This window comes from Schistocerca piceifrons, chromosome 4 (assembly GCF_021461385.2).
Source record: "Schistocerca piceifrons isolate TAMUIC-IGC-003096 chromosome 4, iqSchPice1.1, whole genome shotgun sequence".
Lineage (NCBI taxonomy): Eukaryota > Metazoa > Arthropoda > Insecta > Orthoptera > Acrididae > Schistocerca > Schistocerca piceifrons.
In genome coordinates, this window is record NC_060141.1 from 121,794,749 (window position 1) to 121,816,151 (window position 21,403).

Sequence of the window (21,403 nt, forward strand, 5' to 3'; positions counted from 1 at the left end):
ACTGAACATACAAATCTTTATACTTGTTTTAGATGCTCTTTGTACTTTGGTAATCATTGTTGCTACAACTGTCTCATGGTTACCAATATCATTGGTCTGCTTGTGGTCGTTAGATCTAATATAGTTCCATCATGAATGGGTTTGTTAACTATCTATTCTAGATAGTTTTTAGAGAAGACATTTAGCAATGTTTCATCAGATGTCTGATCACATGCCACCACTAAAAAACTATAATGATCCCAATTGGTTATTGGGTAATTACGGTCTCCTCCTCTGATGATACAATGTGATGTGCTTGTGAACTAAGGTATTTTGCTTACATCAGTGGGTTAGTTTGGTGGTTAATAGAAGGATTCAGTTATAAGTTTATGTCCATCCCTGATATTGAGTATTGGCTAAGCAATCTCGCATGCAGCTTCAGTTTCTACTTTGGTGGATTTGATTGTTTTATCTAGTGCAACAAATACACCGCCCCCATTGCCCGTTAGCCTATTCTTTCGGTTTCTCCAACAATCTGACTGCAGTCAGTTTCAGGTCTTAATCAGCTTAACTAGTAGCTTGGGAGTTTCCTTTCATTTTAGCAGCACTTCAAACTCTGGCACTTCATTGCAAGTGCTTTGACAGTTAATTACAAGGTTTTTAAAGCTATTGACTGTGGGGAGAATTCCTTTGTATCTCACACTGATAATTCCAGGTCTGCTGCACTTATTGTTATCTGGACTGGATGGAGAGTTGCCCAATCTAGAAATCCCTTGTGTGCACCCCACACACAGTCAGATACCTGGGTAACAGCCTCTGATGTGCAGTGCACTCATGAACTATTTAGGAAGACAATAACAAATAATTAAATAGTTTAAAAATGACTCTACTTTGTTGACTAATTCCAGATTCATTCATTTATTAGTTAATTACAGTTTGGTAATTTGCATACACAGTTTCTGAGCCATGGATTATTCACTGATGTAAATCAAGGCATAAACATGAGCATGTGTGACCACACCATATGATACAAGACAAGCAAGCTTATAAAAAAGGTTTGACATTTTCCCATCCTGCCTCTTATTTTTCTCGTACAGTGGCTGATTACAGAGGGGTAAGCTATCAGGAGGCTGAAAGGATTCTGCATGTGTTATATTGCATCTTTCAATTAGAATCAGAGTTTCAGTAACTATCAACTGTGTGTTTCATTATTATGACCTGACTGCTAGTGATCACATAAGATAAAAGAGATTGAGAACACATTTTTAGTGTCTATGAAAGAGGATTAAAGAAAAATATATATACATTATCCTACATGGATATAAATTGAAATCCTCCTATATTAATTTCAGTAACTTACTTTGAGATCACTTGCATTATTTTTTTCCTGTTCATAGAATTTTGTTTATCCAGCTGAAAAGAAGGATAGGAAATATGCAAAAAATATTTGCAAGGCAAAAATTTCATTTCATAGTAATATCAGTTTGTGAATTAATGGTGTATCTGAATGGAGTGGGTAACTATATGTCAGTGGTTTGTTTTCTTTAAGTATATTATAATTGGGAGAGTGATAAAGTGCAGTGGTATTTTAGGTAAAGTATAAAACAGAATATTGCCAAAGTAAGAGGTAGAAATAGAGAAGAGATCAATGACAGGAAGATGATGACAGAGATGAAGATGTAAAAAATACCAAGAAAAATAACAAAGATACACGATTATGGTCAGTACTATCCACTTCCATCCATGACATTACAATTCAGTTTCTTTAGCTTTTATTACACAAGTTCTTACAATAAATTTAAAACTAGTGGAATGTTATCTGTCTCACCAATAAAACAGAATGACTCCCATGCTCCATACATCAACTTGCTTCGTATATGTCTTTCCCCTGGATGCGGCTGAATGTATTTCAGGTGCTATGTAAAATGGTGTACCTACTTTTGTATCCATGGCACTCTGGAGACATTCATTTTTTGAAACTCCAAAGTCACTCACTTTAATTATGGTCTCAGGTTTTCTTTCCATCAGTAAAATGTTTTCTGGCTATGAAACAAAGTGTCACTTATTTAGCAACAGGAACACAGGCACATGTGATGTTTCTCAAATAGTTATTTTATAACTGACCTTGAGATCACGATGACAGATGCCTTTATTATGGATGTACTCAACGGCAAGTGACAACTGATAAAATATTAATTTTGTCTGCTTCTCCGTGAGTCTAAGGCGTGGTTGAATCCAGTTGACAAGATCACCACCTTCCATAAGTTCCAAGATAATATAAAGATCTCTGCTCTGGAATACCATATCTTCCATTGAGATAACACATGGCTGCAATAAAGAAATAAAGACTGACTTGTTATTAAAAAGTGAATTCCACACACAATACTGTCTTTCATCTACAGGTGTTATCAGCATAAAAAAATTACCTGTGGTTAATTTTCAGTAATATATGATTAACAGCTATTATAAAAAAATCACCTGTGGTTAATTTTCAGTAATATATGATTAACAGCTATTATAAAGGAAATGCAAATTAATTTACATTCATCTTACGGAAATGAAATGGAAAACAACTACAAATGTATTTTAATCTAAGTCAATAAATATTCTATTCACTGAAGCAATGAGGAAGAAATTCTGAACGAAACAAGAAGACAAATTAGGTCGGTCCCAAATGTGTGCACAATCTCCAGATGTATATTATCTGTCTCACCAATAAAACAGAATGACTCCCATGGTGTTATTCAGATGATATTGGTAAGTGATGCATACATTAACAGAATGAATGGTGGCATTAGAGAACAGTTCTATGTCTCAAGGAGGCTCCTGCATTTTTGTTGATGTATGACTAGTGCAAGAGACTATTTCAATTAAACAGTAGAAAATCCATGATGGAATGTAACAATAGTAGGAAAGGTATAGTTGCTACTCACCAGACAACACACACACACACACACACACACACACACCCACACACACAAATGCATCACACACACACACACACACACACACACACACACACACACACACACACACACAACTCACACAAACACATACACATGACCACAGTCTCTGGCAGCTGGAACCAGACGGTGAGCAGCAGTGCATGATAGAACAGTCAGCTGGGTGGGAGTAAGGAGAAGGATGGGGTGGGGAGGGGGAGGGATAGAAGGTAGGGGTGGGGATGGTAAAGTGCTGCTAGAGGGAGTATGCAGGGATGAGGTGGAGAGCAGGGCAGCTAAGTGCAGTTGGAGGTTAGACAGAATGGGGGGGGGGGGGGGGGGGCAGGGTGGCGGAAAAGGAGAAGTAAGAAGACTGGGTGCTTTGGTGGAATAGAGGACTGAGTAGTGCTGGAATGGGAACAAGGAAGGGGCTAGATGGGCACGGGAAATGACTAATGAAGGTTGAGGCCAGGAGGGTTATGGAGCATTGTTCAGAAGGAGCCAGATGGCATAGACTGTGATTTATGTACTTTAGGAAGCATGTACAAGGTAGGACTGTGGGAAGTGGTAGGGGTGAGGAGAGAGATGGACTTCAGGGAGAGCTTCTGGGATGGGCCTAAGGATTTGAGGAGAGACTGGAGATCCTGCTGCATTTCTGGGAAGGGGTCACTGTGGTAGGGTTTGTAGGTGGATGAATCTGACATTTGCTAGGTAGTCCTTGCAGTTCAGAGCAACAGGTGTGGAGCCTTTGTCATCAGTTAGGATTATAAGGTCAGGATCAGTTTTTAGGTGGTGGATTGCAGTTCATGCTGTGGAATTTAAGGTTAGTTTTTTAGTTTGCATGCTGTGGGATTTGGGGAATGAGACAAGGCTTGAGATTAAGAAATTCTGGGGAGTTAACCCTTTCCAACAATCTTTTTGTTGTGCCTATCTGCGACTCAGCATCTCTGCTATATGGTGAGTATCAACTATCCTCCTCATAATATTGTTACCTTCCATTCTGGATTTTCCAGTGTTTGATTTTGCCTTATGGCTCTTCTTCCATCATAACCCAGTGCTGTTTTCCTTTTTTCCTTTGCTACTATTTTGTAATGCATTTCTTTACTCAGTGCCCATCCTTTTTCTTCTTTTCTATATTTCTCTTGTTGCCTTACAAACTACACTACACACTCTACTTATGAGACACATTGTATCAACCATACTGGCTGCTCTCAACAGAGGGCTACAAGATCATGCACGTTATTGATGCAGCATCTCATGTCCCACATTACTCCCTCCAATACGTTAATCCTTTACCTTAAAATTAATCACTCTCCCTGAGTCACTTTCACTTCTTTTCGCCATGTTATTTCCTGTACCTTTCCTGTGCCACACAAACTGGTATCTCGTCCTACCAACCCCTCCCCACCCCCAACTGCTCCTCTCTATTTCAGTTCGAACCTATTACATTCAACTAATCTAGTCACATCTGCCGTCCCTCTTCTTCACATTTAGCTACCCACAAACCTGCTACCCACATTACTAATTTATTTATTTATTTTTTTCTTTGATCTCATTATGATTTCATGCAAATTTCAGTTTGTTTTCACCTTTCACTAACTGCCTACTCCCTCACATTTCATATGGTTTCCACTTGTTTCATCCTTTTCTTCATTTTTCCCACGTGTTTGGGTGTATTTTTGTGAATTTTTCGGGCATATTTATACGTTATTTACGTAGTTTTACACCTTTTTTTCCACCATTGTGGATCCTTGCTCCTTCCAGCTGCGTCAATATAGAAAAGTTTCCTCATCCCTAGCCAGAACCCAATCCCACATATTGTTCGTGCATTGCATGGGATCCCCCCCTCCTCATCCCCCTCCCCTCCCCTCCCCCCAAATGATCTCCATCAAGTTACCCATCTCTGGCTGCCACCCTTCCTTCCAAAATAACATCAATCTGTTCAGATCCCGCCAGTCCTTAGCCTTCACCAATATAGGCCTGCAAAACGATATCAATCAGCCCTGAAACTACTTGCAATATCTTATTTACTTATTTACACGTCAAGTTCCATAGGACCAAATTGAGGAGCAAGTCTCCAAGGTCAGGGAACACATCAGGACATGAAGTTACAACATAAAAGTAATAACAGATAAAAATAAAATATTTGTGAACCCAAAAAGTCAGTCCAAAAGTTTAAGTAGCCAGCTGTGGTGGCCGAGCAGTTCTAGGTGCTTCAGTCCGGAACCACGCAACTGCTACAGTCACAGGTTCGAATCCTGCCTCGTGCATGGCTGTGTGTGGTGTCCTTAGGTTAGTTAGGTTTAAGTAGTTCTAAGTCCAGGAGACTGATGACCTCAGATATTAAGTCCCATAGTGCTCAGAGCCATTTGAACCATTTGTTTAAGTAAATGCAATCAACAATACAACAAGAATCAGCTTAATTTTTCAAGGAACTCCTCAATAGAATAGATGGAGTGAGCCATGAGGAAAATTCCCAGTTTTGATTTGAAAGTGCATGGATTGCTGCTAAGATTTTTGAATTTGAGTGGTAGCTTATTGAAAATGGATGCACAAGAGTTAAGGAAGTCTGATCCAAATACAGGTTTGATTTCTGCCAAGTATTAACTGAGTGAAAGCTGCTTATTCTTGGGAATAAGCTAACATTGTTAACAAGAAATGACAGTATGGAATATATATATATTTAGAGGCCAATGTCAAAATACCCGGACTTGTGAACAGGGGTCGACAAGAGGTTCATGAACTTACACCACTTATTGCCCAAACCACCCATTTCTGAGCTGAAAATATCCTTTTAGAATGGGAAGAGTTACCCCAAAATATAATACCATATGACATAAGTGAATAAAAATAAGCAACCTTGACTAATTTTTGTGTCAAACGATCACTCACTTCAGATACCGTTCGAATAGTAAAAATGACAGCATTAAGTCTTTGAACAAGATGATGACCATGGGCTTTCCATGACAGCTTACTATCTATCTGAACACCTAGAAATTCGAACTGTTCAGTTTCACTAATCATATGCCCATTCTGCGAAATTAAAAAGTTAGATTTTGTTGAATTGTGTGTTAGAAGCTATAAAAACTGAGTCTTACTGTGATTTAGCGTTAGTTTATTTTCTATGAGCCATGAACTTAGGTCATGAACTGCACTATTTGAAACTGGGCCAATGTTGCACACAACATCCTTTACTACCAAGCTAGTGTCATCAGCAAACAGTAATATTTTAGAGTTACCTGTAATACTAGAGGGCATATCATTTATATAAATAAGGAATAGGAGTGGCCCCAGCACTGATCCCTGGGGCACCTGTCAATTGACTGCACCACACTCAGACTCCACATCACAGCCATTCTCAACATTGTGAATAATGAGCTTCTGCTGTCTGTTGCTAAAGTAAGAGGTGAACCAACTGTGAGCTTCTGGAGCAATATTTTGTGATCAACACAATCAAATGATTTAGGTAATTCAAAAAATATGCCTAATATTGGAAACCTCTCCATTCATAAAATTCTGCTGCCATGTAATCCCAAATTTCTGAATCCCATAACACACATTGAAACTCTTGCCCTCCAGGAACAGGAGCATCAGCACAACGCCACATAAAAACACTATCCATCCTGCTCACTTCCTACTCCTGCCTTGGACTGCCACTGTCCATCACCTCTACAAAACCTGCAAATTTTCCCCATGTCCCCTCATAACAGACAAACCCTGTCTTGCAGTCCTACTACATTTACACCACCCTCCAAAACTTCCTCCCACCACCACACATGATGCAAAACCAAAACAGACCCAAACACAGTCATGAACCTTTCCTCCAAAAGCCTTAGCGCCACAGAAGTATCAGTCCTTTCCAAAGTCCTCACCTTTTGCCCTACTCCAAAATTCAGTCATGCAGGACTTGTTAAGGACCTTCTCTACTTCTCCCCTTCTCCCAGTCCCTACAGTGGATACATTTTTTTGCCACCAACCCTACCCATCAGACTCAACCAAAACACCAATGTTCAACCCTGCCTGACTCAGTTCACTCCTCATCCAACCATGATCCATCCCCACTACCCCAAATTACCCCATGTTAACTTTCCTGAATTTCTTAACCTGGAACCTTACCTCACCATCATTCCTCAAATTCCTCAATATACAAACTAACATTACATCAACAGCAAGGACCACAATCCACCACCTAAAAACTGATACTGACATTTTAATACTACCTGCTGACAAAGGCTCCACCACTGTTCTTTTGAGCCGCAAGGATTACCTGGCAGAAGGACTCCACCAGATGTCAGATTCATCCACCTACAAACCCTGCCACAGTGACTTCATTCCAGAAATCCAACAGGATCTCCAGTCTCTCCTCAAATCCTTAGGCACACCAGAAACTTTCCCCAGAGTCCATCTCTTTCCTCACCCCTACCACTCCCTGGTGCTCCTACCTTCCAATGCCTCCTAAAGTCCATAAATCTAACCATGGACCATACCCCATTGTGGCTGGTTACTGTGCCCCCACTGAGAGAATCTCTGCTCTTGTAGACCAACAACATCAGTCTATTACCTGGAACCTACCTTCCTATATAAAAGATACTAACCATCCCTCCTAACGTCCAATGGATTCCAGACCAACAACCTCCTTCCTAGTCACCATGACCAACTAATCCTCACCCACAATTACTACACTTTTGAAGACATTTTCTACAAACAAATCTGGGGTATAGCTATGGGCACCTGCATGGCACCATCTTATGCCAACCTATTCGAGGGCCATCTAGAAGAATCCTTCTTAAACACCCGGATTTACAAGTCCCTCACCTGGTTCAGGTTCACTGATGACATCTTCATGATCTGGGTTAAGAATGAGGACACCCTGTCCACATTCCTGCAGAACCTTGACACTTTCTTCCCCATCCACTTCATCTGGTTCTACTCAACCCAGCAAGTCACCTTTATTAATGTTGACCTCCATTTCAAAGACGACTACTACAGTGCCTCTGTCCAACATCAAACCTACCAACCTCCAGCAATATCTCAACTTCGACAGCTGCCACTCACTTCACAACAAGAAGTTCCTTCCAAACAGCCTATCCACCCACAGCTGTCACATCTGTAATGATGAACTGTCCCACTCAAAATGTACTGAGGGTCTCACTGAGGCCTTTACAGATTGTAATTACCCGCCCAGCCTTGTACAAAAACAGGTCTCCCATGCCTTATCTTTCAAGTTAGCCACCACCTCCCTAAGTCCTACTGTCCAGCCACAGAAGAGCATTCCCCTCGTGACTCAGTACCACCCAGGACTGGAGCAACTGAATTACATCCTCTGCCAGGCTTTTAACTAACTCATGTCATACACAGAAATGAAAACCTTACCCACTATTGTTTCCACCCCTCCCACAGTGGTATTCCGCTGCCAACCAAACCTACATAATATCCTTGTCCATTCCTACACAAACCCTGCTCCCAACCCCTTGGCACATGGCTCATATTCCTGTAAAAGACCTAGATGCAAGACCTGCCTCATACAACCTCCCACCACCACCACCTACTTCAGTCCAGTCACAAACATCACCTAGCCTATCAGAGGCAGGGCTGCCTTTGAAACCAGCCATATGATCTACAAGCTATGCTGCAACCACTGTGTTGCATTTTACGTGGGCATGGCAACCAGCAAGCTGTCTCACCGTATCAATGGCCACCAACAAACTGTGGCCAAAAAACAGCTGGACCATCCTGTTGCTGAGCAGGTTGCCCAACATGACATTTTTCATTTCAATGGCCGCTTTGCAGTCTGTGCCACCAACACCAGCTTTTCTGAACTGTGCAGGTGGAAACTCTCCTTTCAATATATCCTACATTCCCAGTACCCTTCTGGCCTCAACCTTCATTAATCATTGTCCTCACCCATCTAGCCCCTTACCTGTTCCCATTCCAGCACTACACAGTCTTTTTACTTCTCTCCTTTTTCGCCACGCCGCCCTCTCTCCTCCACCCTCTGTGTAACCTCCTGACTGCACGTAGCTGCCCTATGCTCCACCTCACCACTGCATGCTCTCACTAGCAGCACTTTACCATCACCCGCCCCTAACCTGCTATCCCTCCCCCTCCCTGCCTCAGCCTCCCCCCTACCTCCACCTGGTCATCTCTCACATAATGTGCTGTTGCTCGCAGTCTGGCTCCAGCTGCCGGAGACTGTGGTCATATGTGAGTTGCATTTGTGTGTGTGTGTACGCGCGTGTGCGTGTGAAAGTGCGCGTGCATGTATACATGTAGCCTATTTTCGACAAATGCCTTGTTGGCTGAGAGTGCACTTTCCGATGGTCTTTTTGTTGCGCTTGTCTGTGACTCAGCATCTCTGCTATATGATGAATAGCAACTATACTTTCCATAATATTATTATAGTCTATTTAAATTATTTATATCAAGAAAGTATGTTTGAGAACTACTCTGTACAATTAACTGATTTGAATACAGTGATCATGTCCGTCTGTATGATTTCTGGGAGTGCTGTGTCAAAACTTTTGTTAGCTAAATTTAAAACTTCAGACAGAAAGCGCTCTACATTTTTGGCAATATTTATTGACTCAAATGTCTTGCTTGAAACTGTGTTTTCAAATGTTAAGTATGGTACTAGTATGAGAAGGAAGATTCACTTGAAGCTTCTGTCCTCACAACAGGTGGAACCTCTCCATCTGAGCAATCTGCCCTATCCTTCTCTCTTCCTCAAGGATGAAACTACATGGTCCCTTCATGTTAATGTGACCACCACCTGTGTTTGACATCAATATGTAATAACCATTCTAACACTGCAGGTGGTAGCACTAGCAGTGGAGGGTATATAAATGGATCAGAGGACACAGGAAACAGTGCAGTCATCATCGTAATGTGGGAATGGAGCAATTTATCTTATGTCTAAATGAGCATGATCAGGGGCTTTTGAACCAAGGGTGGAAGCATTTCCGAAATGGAAGTGCAACTGTTGAGCAACTGACCACCTAGATAAACCAAGGGGCTACCAACACTGTCTCCTCAATGATTGTTCAGTGAATGTGACTGAAAACAGACTGAGGGAGCATTATTGTCTAGGGAATGTTTTCATGATATTCCCTGAGTGATCTCATAATTTTGAAAGGCACAGTGGATCAAGACAAGTATGCATCTATCCTTAGGTACAATTTCCACCCTACATGTAGCTTGTTTTTCCTCAGCGTGATGTCATCTACCAACAGGACAATGCAACATGGCACACTGCTTGCTGTGTACCTGGATGAGTTTACGATACTTCCCTGGCCACCAAACTTCCCAGATTTAAACCCAATCGAGAATCTGTGAGACCACCTTGATCAGGTAGTTTGTGCCACGGACCCTCAACCACGAAACCTGGCCACCACATAAGAGTTTTCAAGGCTCCACATCCCTGTGGTACCTTCTAAAACCTCATTGACTCTTTTCCTGTATGTCTGCACTGCAAAATGTGGTTATTCAGGCTTCTGACAGGTTGTCACATTAATGTGACTACACGGCATGGTTAAAAGTTAGGATAGCTTTTTGTACTTTTGTATTTGTCTCGTGACAGTACTAGATATTTCACCTCTTGAAGAAAAGTGATGGCCTGTAGTTCAGTCTCATATTTTTTTTAGGTATCACCGGTCTATTTTCAGTTTTCAGACTAGTCTAGACTATTCTGAGCATTTCAGAGTATTATAAGAATAAACAGGCATGGAAACTGTTATGGTATTTGAGATTGAAGAGAAATTGGTGTTCCCTCAGTAAAACCTGTGTGTCTTGGAAGGCTCTGTTTTTGGCCCTGATCTCTTTACATCGTTCATAAATGACCTTCCAGAACATATACCCAAACTTAGTTCATTTTTGTATGCAGATGATACAATATACCAATAACAAGTGATGAGCACACACACCAAGAAATGGTCCAAGAACATATTCTCCACTTAAGTCATAGTTGGAGTAACCAGTTTTCTGTTAAACACACAAAAAGCAATCAACATACGAAAAAAATAATCCTCCATCCAGACCAGATGTACATACTGATGAAACAAAAATTAGCACAGTACAGGAAACAAAATTTCTTGACCTGTATATCAGTGATACTTTAAGGCAAAAATTGTGTACAGACACACTGCTAAAAAATCTTAGCAAAAACTGTTTCTCACTGTAATTAGAAACAGGTACAGCCAATGCTGGCACTTCAGAGTTATGTATCAAGCCTTAATTGAGTCTGTTATGAGCTATAGTTTCTTTTCTGTGGAAATAGTTGCTCATACTATTTTTAAATTACAGAAGCAGACAGTGAGAGTAATCTCATTTAAAAATGAATATAACATATATAGATCACTTTGCAAAGTTTAAAATCTTGCCCATAGCATCCCTATATCTTGTAACATTGTACAATTGCAATAGTGGAAGTAACAACAACCAATTTTTATTCTGTTTCCATATGAAGAGATTCACAATAACACCGAATGAAGTACAGAACCATTCAAAATCTCATAACTATAGTACACATCATATACAGTCTCATATGCCAGCATACACTAAGTAAATAAACATAAGTGAGGCCAAGGGCTCAGTGTGCAAGCTTAAATTGGACTGTTGTGTACGTGGCACAGTGCTTGCTGTGCTGTAAGTTGGCCTCCCTAGGCCAACCATGGAGGCACTTGTATCACATGCTGTTTGATTATGTGTACTCACATTTTAGGGTTACAACACTGCTTCCCACTTGGGGAAAGGTTTTCACTGTGGAGATGTCCATGTGCTAATTGGCAAGTGATGACTGCTGGAGCAGGTGTCATGCTGGCACAGGAGAATATTGTCTGAAATGGCAAAGGCATGAACATGCGGAGTGCCCACTGCCCTGCAAGAAGCCATAAAGGAGCAATCGTTATAATGGTGCTGTATCCATGTCCACATCTGGGCAGGCACTTGGTGATGGAGGCAGCAGAGAAGATGGAAACAGCAGCAACAGGGGCTGTGGAGATGGAGGCAGCCTGCTGCAGGCTACTCTACCCTGTGGCAGCAGCACCCAGAGTGAAGATGGTGCATGAGCTGAGGAGGCATGGACAACATCACAGGGGCTGGTGCAGTTGGTGGAGGTGGCCGCAAGTCTCTCTGGTGCATGGTGAGTCATGCATGAATGGATCTGGTCATAGTGTTATGATACCAAGCCATCGGAGATGGTCATGATGTAGAGGTGGTGGGCTTGGCAGTGATGGATGACCACCGGTATCCATTTAGGGTGTGGCCAGATCTGCAGGCCCAGACAGTGGAGCCAGGATGGAAACACTGCAAGACAGGTGTTGGGCATGGCTGGGAGTTGCTTATGGTTGGGAGCACATAAAGCATCACAGGGGGCTGGTGTTTGTGTAGCAGCTCTGCTGGGTTATGGTCGCCAACTGGAGTGAACCTACGTGAACTAAAGAACCTATTGAGGGCTTCCTTAGGAGAAGAATGAGTGGCATATTTTTTCAACTGTGTTTTTAATGTACAGACCAGACACTCTGCCTTGCCGTTGGACTGGGGATGAAAGGAAGAAGCCATACCATTCCAGATTCCACTCTTTCTACAAAAATCTTCAAAATCTTGAGACAAACTGTGAGCTGTTGTCTGCCACAAGTATATATGGTAATACTTCTAAGGAAAAAATCTTAGATAGGGCAGTGATCATAGCTACTGTGGATGTGGATAGGCAACGAACAACATATGGAAATTTTGAGGAAGCATCAACTACTACAAGCTAAAAAGAGTCAAGCAACAGACCCAGAAAAATCAGAATGAATTGCTCCCAGGGGCTGCTCAAAACATGTAGTGGTGGGCCAGCAATTTTGTATGAGAAACACCCCAATGGTCCAGGAGGAGAAGGTGCGTGACATCCCACCACAATGGGGATGAGATCACAACCCTGGACGCTGACTCTTCAGTAGCCAACAGTAGTGGACCATCAAGAACCATGAGGCAGTGGCAGAAAGCATAATTATTACACAAAGGATCTGATGTTTGGCCCAGTGATATATCCGGCCAGCCATGGTGGGCAAATTGAACAACCTGATGTAAGAAGGATTGGCTGTGAAAGCTGCCAAAATCTGAGAACTGGTAATGTAAAAACCATCCATTTTGCTGCATGCCACACAAACAAATATACCATCCACAATGTTTTGGGCTTTGGCATAACAGTTCATCCTGATCAAATGCTAGAGCAGGGCCAATAGACAACTGAGAAAGAGCATCCACATTAGTGTGTTGTGCTGTGGGTCAGAAATAAATGTCATAGCTACAGCATTATAAAAACAGAGCCCATATTATAGGCAATGGGCCATTCTATCACCAGAGGTTTATGATAAAAAATAAAATGAAACTTAGAACTGTTTAGGAAAACATGAAATTTATGAGGGCATATAAAGTAGCAAGGGCTTCTTTTTCTATCTGCAAGTAGCACTGCTGGGCCTGATTCAGTTTTGGAGCATACACAATATGGTCTTCGGAACAATCTGCATATTTGTGCATGGTGACAGCTCCGAGGCCATACTGGGAGGTGTCTGTGGCCAGAACAAGATGTTGGCCTGGTTGAGAGATGACCAAGCAAGATGCCAACTGTAATTTTGACTGTCATAGGGTGAAGCATACTCACAGGTGAGTGGCAAGTGAAAACAAACATCTTGACATAAGAGAGCATGAAGTGGCAAAGCTAATGTGGCTGTACCAGGAGTAAATTTATTGTAGTATTCATTCTTCCTGAGAAGGACTTGCAATTCTTTGACAATGGTAGGATGCAGCAAAGCTGTAATAGCCTCAACATGCTGGTGCAAATGCCTGGTGCAAGCATGCGAAACTGCAAAAATGACAGATGATAGAAGGCTGAAAAAATTATGATTTGTCCAAGTTAGATTTCAAATTGGCAGCCTGTAGCACCATGAGCAAAACACTAAGCTTCTGCAAACGTTCATCTGTTGAGAAACCTGAGATCACAATATCATCCAGTTAGTTAATGCACCCTGGCACAGAGGATGTGAGTTGCTCCAAAAATAATTGGAAAATGGCAGGGGCACTACCCACTCTGAATGGCAGGTTGGCTCTGAGCACTATGGGACTCAACTGCTGAGGTCATTAGTCCCCTAGAACTTAGAACTAGTTAAACCTAACTAACCTAAGGACATCACAAACATCCATGCCCGAGGCAGGATTCGAACCTGCGACCGTAGCGGTCTTGCGGTTCCAGACTGCAGCGCCTTTAACCGCACGGCCACTTCGGCCGGCTGAATGGCAGGTGCTGGTATTGATATAACCAAAAAGAGGTATTCACAACAAGGACATGTTTGGAATCATCATCCAGAGGCAGTCATAAGTATGCTTCTGACAAGTCTACTGTGGAAAAATATTGGCCCCCGGAAAGCCGTGCAAAGAGTTCATCTGGATGGGTAAGGGTTAGGTGCCAATAATAGATTGTAAATCTAGAGACACTTTAAAATCACCACAGAGCTGATGGTGGTTGTTGGTTTTTTTTTGAGAGTTTCCAATGGAGCAGTCATTCACACAAGGAGACAGGTGTGACACCACTCAAAGGCATAAGATGATCCAGTTCCAATCTGATATGTCCCCTTAAAGCTACTGGTACTGCATGGACACAAAAGGGGGATGAGGATGGACGATATTGGTGTTTAACGTCCCGTCGACAACAAGGTCATTAGAGATGGAGCACAAGCTTGGATTAGGGAAGGATGGGAAAGGAAGTCGGCCGGGCCCTTTCAAAGGAACCATCCCAGCATTTGCCTAGTGTGATCTAGAGAAATCACAGAAAACCTAAATCAGGATGGCCAGACGCGGGATTGAACCGTCGTCCTCCCGAATGCGAGTCCAGTGTGCTAACCACTGCGCCACCTTGCTCGGTGTGGACACAAAAAAACAGTTGGCCTGCTATTGGTTCCATTAAGAGCTAGGTCTTGAAATTGGTAGCACACCCTAGACCTTCCAAAAACAGGGAGGAATATAATGAGCAGAGTGCATCTAATTGTTGATATGGAACTTGATCTGGTGCCAGATGCACTTTGTGAGAAACTGAAAATGCAAAAATTTTGAAGGTATCTAACCAAAATAAGATTTCAGTGTTGCCATCATCCATGACTAGAAAGTTCAAAGCCTGAACAACTGATCTGTATGCCATGGAAGTATAAAACTGTCCCAGTATAGGTATTTGTTATAACTCAACGACCAATGAGAGACCGGGGACAATGCCATGACATGTAGAATTTGTTAGGGCTACCATCACTTGGGAAACACTGTTCACATCCATGTGTGTGTCTGCTGAAGGAGATTGACAGCTGCACACAGACACAATACGTTCCTCTTTTTTTTTTTTTTTTTCCCACAGTTTCATGTCGCCCAACACTTTTGGCATGCAACCCACGCTGTATTGAACAATACAATAAGGGCAAGATGGAAGAGGAGCATGTGGCCACTACTGTGATGCTGATTGCTGCTGCTTAAGTCAGTGCTACCCCATGCAGAATAGAGATTGCAGTTATACAGCTGCGACATTGTCTTACCCATGTGAGCTAACCAACAGTGGCCTAGGAGGAGAGGAAGCAAAGGCAGATATTGCACACCATGTTTCTATCTGATTTCCTACCATCCTAGAAACTTCAAAAGACAGAGCAATGTTCAGAACATCTGCGAGAGAGGGACTTTCATGTTGTGAAGCACATTCATGAACTTCCCCATGAGAGGCCAAGCATATTATAGCATGAGCCACTGAATCAACATATGGGTCCTGATAGGCCTCAATAACAAAGTGGCAATGATGGCTAAGCATATAATGACAGTTAGAGAGCAACTGACGCATTTCATCAAAAGAGAGACTGGCAGGTTCCTAAAGAGGAATTAGCTGACATAAAAGGTGATAAACATGAAGACATATCCATGACAAAAATAAAGTCTTACACAAGCTGGAACTGGCGACTCTAAAAGTTTGAAAATGTTATCAAAAGTGTTTTTAATATGCATCCCAATCTTTCATGGAATCATCATACAGAGGAAATGATGGGGGTTGTGTCTGTGGAAGTTGAACCTGAAATGTCAACAAGGCTGCCAAATTGTTCAGTGCCACAGAGAGAGCCTGCTGTTGGTCAGTGAGAGCTCATTATTGTTCAACAAGAGATTGAAGAATTTCTTCCACTGACATGTTAGCTGTTTATCAATCCAAGAAACAAAACATTTGGAACATTTGAGTAGAATACTGCACTCAATGCCAAGTATCTTTTAACACTGTACGGATGCAAGCCAAGTTTTATTCTGCTTCCACATGAAGAGATTCACAATAACAATTAATGAAGTATAGAATGGAAAAAAGTCTCATAGCTATAGAACACATCAATATACAGTCTCACAGGTGAGCATACAATAAGTAAGTAAACACAAGTGAGGCCGAGGGCCCAGCATGCTGGGCTTATATTGGGCTGTTGTGCACATGGGACAGCATTTCCTGCACCATCTGTCCAGGCTGTGAGGCATCCTTTCTAGGCCAGCCATTGATGCACTTGAATTACGTGCTGTTTGATTATGCATGCTTACACTATAGTGTTCAACAATATATATAAATACATTGACTTGTTTCACAATGAAGCATTTGGAGTCACCACATAAATAAAAACCTCAGTTGCCACTACTATGGCACAAGAAACAAAAGCCACATTATCATACCCGCAAACAAAATTGTATGACAATATGTAAAATGCATGGGAATTGAAATGTAGAGATTAATCAAATCAATCACATTAACAATACAAATGATAGTTAAATTGCAATGAATATTATTGTAGCACTGCTTACATTCCGCTAAGGAATTTCTAGATATGAAGTTCTAATGTAAGTCAATCTATTCAGTGTGTCTTTGTGTAACTTAAATTAACTATTAAGTATGGGTGTATCATAATTTCAGATGAATCACTATGTTTGTTTTCACTTCTGTTTATTGTAATTTGACAACCAGTAATGTTTGTATTTTCTGTAAACAGCAATATCATAATTTTTCTTGTACTGCAGTTAACTTATCCCGAATCAACTGAACAATTCTGTACTTAACTTATCTGTGGAAAAAATAAAGAATCAACCAATTAACCAGGAATGTAAGATAATTATTCTGTTTATCAATGCTATCAGACACAACAGAAAATAATGGCCAGTCTTTGTTGAACACCTTCAATGACAGTTTGATGGACGTAAGTGGCATATCTTGCCATTTCAAACTGCTTGAAGACTCTGTATCTGATTTTCAGTAAAATTACATACTTACATGTTTCAACCCTTTGAGAATTTTTGCCTCCCATTTGGCATACTTTTCTTCACCAGGATGGAGAGTGATTGCTTTCATGGCATATCCCTTGTGGCTTTTCTGAAAAAGGGAATGTTATATGTATTATTTTTGTCTACAAATTAGCTTGCAAATTAACATACATCAAAGCATGTACAGCACTGTTATAATTAAACTTTCACTACTTGAGAGGCCACCATGAAAAATGCATGACTGTAGGACAATGAAACTTTGTGGAACCATTCGTAAGGACATGCAATAGAGAAATAACAAATAAATCATTGAAAGGAATATGAGAGGGTCAAACTTGTTAATTGCATACCATGTTTACATTACAGATTACAAATATTGCTCACTGTGATGGCCATCTACATCCATGACAGCCTGGAACTGCACTAGAGACACCAGTTTGCAGTTGTTCACAGCACTTTTTGAACAATGGACCACAGAATGTTTTGCTGTCATGACACAGCTCGTGCACTGCTTAAAGATTGCACATTGCATCCAGCGTTCTCAGCTATGCCAACAGTAACTTCTTCAACAATTTTTGGTGTATTTGGCTGTTGGCCTGTCCCAGACGCTATTCCTAAATCGCCAGTTAGTTCAAATTTCCAAATCGTGTTCTTCAACCCCTGTGTAGAAGAGGACTTTCCATATTCCTTTACTGCACTGACACTTCCATGCTGACTGTTGGCAACTGCAATGCACACTGATGCTTGTGCTTTAGCCCTACATCACTGCACCAGTACCAGTGGCTAATAGCAAGTCATGACATGAACACTACTAACAATGCAAATCCTGCAGGGTGCAGTCTGAACATTATTCCTATAAAGTTGGGTGCCCTAAGGTAAATAGTTTTCCATCTACACTGGCTCAGGTAGCAAAAGTTTAATTATAGCCACCCCATACGTAAAAGGGTATCAACAGCAAAGATGAAATGACAATTACTCACAAGAAAATATGCTTTTAAAACATAATTGTTGGCTGAGGGCGTTTCATTAAATTAGGAAAATTTCTGTAATGTTATTCATGAGTGAAAACAGGTTCTGCAATTTTCAAATAAGAAAATAATGACACTGTGCAGTGTTGACACTTAAATTCCCCTTCTAGCACTCAAAACAGACTCAGAGGTTTGGCCTCTATTTCCTGAATGATATTGCTGCTGGGAAGGAAAGAGATAATAAAGTTGAAATTTGCACATTATCAGTCATATTTAACCTCTCAGTTGTTCATTTACTTTTATATTTTATTCCTCCCATTCATTTACTGTTATCATTTTATTTCTCCTGGAATACATGTTACATACATTAATTGTTACTATTTAAATTTGGGTGTTACATACCTTGTTAAATATTGCATGAACACTACCAAATCCTCCAGATCCAAGTAAATATGATACTGCATATTTATCCTTAATGGTTGGAGGATAATTACACATATCACAAGTCTTTTTGTCCATAAAAACAAGAACTGAAACATGTAAAAGAGCAGTGAAAATTTGAATTTTTTAGTCGTTTTGGTGAACTACGTTTAATATACTGTTTAATATTCACCTGTTGTTGTCTTGTCTATTAATGCAATTTTACTATTGTGTGCCAATACTTTTGACTTTCCTTTGCCAACACCTGCTTCATCAATAAATGTGCCTTTTTTACTCATATCTTCCAAGACTACATGTTCACCCTTTTTAATTATTTTGAAGTGGCAACTCTCAATGTAATTCGTATCCAAATCTCCAAAGCATTCTTTTGGGATGACTAAATCACATTCTGATGCAGCTCCCACTGTGGCTTCTTCTTTTCTTAGCTCTGAAACAACAGTAACTCTGTATTGTTGCCAGTTTATGGACAGAATAAGGTACCTCAAGTCCACATTCCTGTTCAGTGGATTTAATATGAAAACAAGAATTAGGTTTCTGCATGTAACTACAATGGTAATACCTTTCTTTCAACACTTTCCTTCCCTAACACAACAAAATGTACTCTTCTTCCAAATGTTATTTACGTCATCAACAATTACAGCTCTTATGTGGTGTCAACATGTTATACATAACACAGAGCAAATATAACTGGTTCTGAGAATGAGTCAGGATTAAGAGAAAATCATTGTGATGTTGAGCTGTACTAAGAAAGAGTTCACATTTAATAATTCTGGTGTATTTTGATATTATCTAAAGGCCAAACTCAATAAACTACTTGATATGGGATACTGTACCTAATTTAACAATCAATTGTGTGTGTGTGTGTGTGTGTGTGTGTGTGTGTGTGTGTGTGTGTCTAATTTAAAGAATGAATTGGGTTTTAAAAGAAATTTCTTAATAATACAGTTGAACTCAAAGCAGGTGCATGGCAAAAGGGTGGAGGTTGTAGAGAATAAGCAACTAGTGTGGATCAGCAACATTAATTAAAAACTATCAGAAAGAAGTTAGGATACACTGTACAACAACTTGAGCAGAGTGAAACAGGCACATGAAGAGAGGCAGAACAACTTAAACAAGACACACAAGAAAGTAATAATTTACTAATAATTAATAGAGATGTACACCATTATTGAAAAATATGGAGCAATTTATTAAATTTTTATTTCATGAAATATCAGTTGAATATGAAAAATCTCCACATCATTGAGAGGAAGAAGATCTGATGTTTTAGCTACCACTTCTAGAGCACTGATAGTTGTGCAACTGAATGTTAGTGTTCTCATCCAAATGTAGAGCCAGTTTGGACAAGTTATCAGTAAGGTCTACATCTACATCGACATGATTACCCTGCAGTTCACAATTAAGTGCTTGGAAGAGGGTTCACAGAACCACCTTCAAGCTATTTCACTACCATTCCACTCTCTAATGGCATATGGAAAAAAGAGCACTTAAATCTTTCCGTATGAGCTCTGTTTTCTCTTATTTTATTATGACAATCAGTCCTCCCTATGTAGTTGGGCACCAACAAAAAATTTCTGCAGTTGGAAAATGAAGTTGGTAACTGAACTTTCATGAGAAAAAGTGCCCTTGTTTTAATGATTGTTATCCCCAATTTATGTATCATATCTGTGGCAGTCTTCCTCCCATTTCATGATAATTCAAAATGATCTGCTCTTCTTTGACCTTTTTCAGTGTCCTCTGACAGTCCCATCTGATGCAGATCCCCCACTGCATAGCTGCACTCCAGAAGAGGGCAGGCAGGCATGGTGTAAGCAGTCTCTTTAGTAGACCTGTTGCACTTTCTAAGTGTTCTGCCAATAAATTTCAGTCTTTGGTTTTCTTTCCCATCTATGTGATCATTCCAATGTAAGTTATTCACAGTTTTAATCACTAATTATTTAATAGAGTTTATAGTTAGCAAATTTCTTTTAGTATTCATGTGGATGACTTCACATTTTTCATTATTTAAGAGTCAATCGACACTTTTCATACTATACAGATATCTTGTCTATCTCATTTTGCAATTGGGTTTGATCATCTGATAACTTAACAAGAGGGTAAATGAGAGCATCATTGGCAAACAATCTAAGGGGATTGCTCAGATTGTCACCTATGTTATTGGTATAGATCTGGAACAAAGAGGAATGCCAGACATTACTTCCATTTGACTTGATGGCTTCAGTGAATTACTACAGACTGTGACCTTCCTGACAGGAATTACAAATCCAACTGCATAACTGAGATGATATCACACATGGTGATTAGAAGTTTCTTGTGAGGAATGATGTCAAAAGCCTTCTGGAAATCTAAAAATATGGAATCAGTTTGACATCCTGTGTTGATAGCACCCATTACTTTGTGAGAATAAAGAGCTAGTTTTGTTTCACACAAATTATTTTCTTCAAGGTAATTCACAATGTTCGAACACAGCATAGTCCCAAAATTGATTTTAGTGATATGGGTCTGTAATTCAGCAGATCACTCCTATTTCGTTTCTTGGTTATTGGTGTGACTTGTGCAACTTTCCAGTCTTTAGGTACAGATCTTTTGACGAGCAAGGAGTTGTGTATGGAGCTATAGTACCCATATACTTTGAAAGGAAGCTGACTGGTATAATATCTGGGCCAGGGGTCTTGCCTTTGTTTAGTGATTTAAGCTGTTTTGCTACACCAATGGCTAACCTGTAGCTTAAGGTTTACTGCATCCTTGAGATTAGAACAAAGGAGTCAGCAGCTTTAGTACAGA

At 40.5% G+C, this 21,403-nt stretch overlaps 1 protein-coding gene across 2 annotated transcripts in view; it reads right to left on the reverse strand.

The window, feature by feature from the left end:
* LOC124795205 (ovarian-specific serine/threonine-protein kinase Lok-like) overlaps positions 1-21,403 on the reverse strand; it is a 212,867-nt gene that overhangs the window by 49,349 nt on the left and 142,115 nt on the right. For both annotated transcript variants that reach the window (XM_047259115.1, XM_047259116.1), the window contains exons 2-6: positions 18,792-19,046; positions 18,581-18,708; positions 17,221-17,319; positions 2,104-2,307; positions 1,808-2,022 (exon numbers count right to left, since the gene is read on the reverse strand). In XM_047259115.1, the coding sequence (XP_047115071.1) occupies positions 1,808-2,022; positions 2,104-2,307; positions 17,221-17,319; positions 18,581-18,708; positions 18,792-19,046 (901 nt within the window). The remainder of the gene's footprint in view (positions 1-1,807; positions 2,023-2,103; positions 2,308-17,220; positions 17,320-18,580; positions 18,709-18,791; positions 19,047-21,403) is intronic.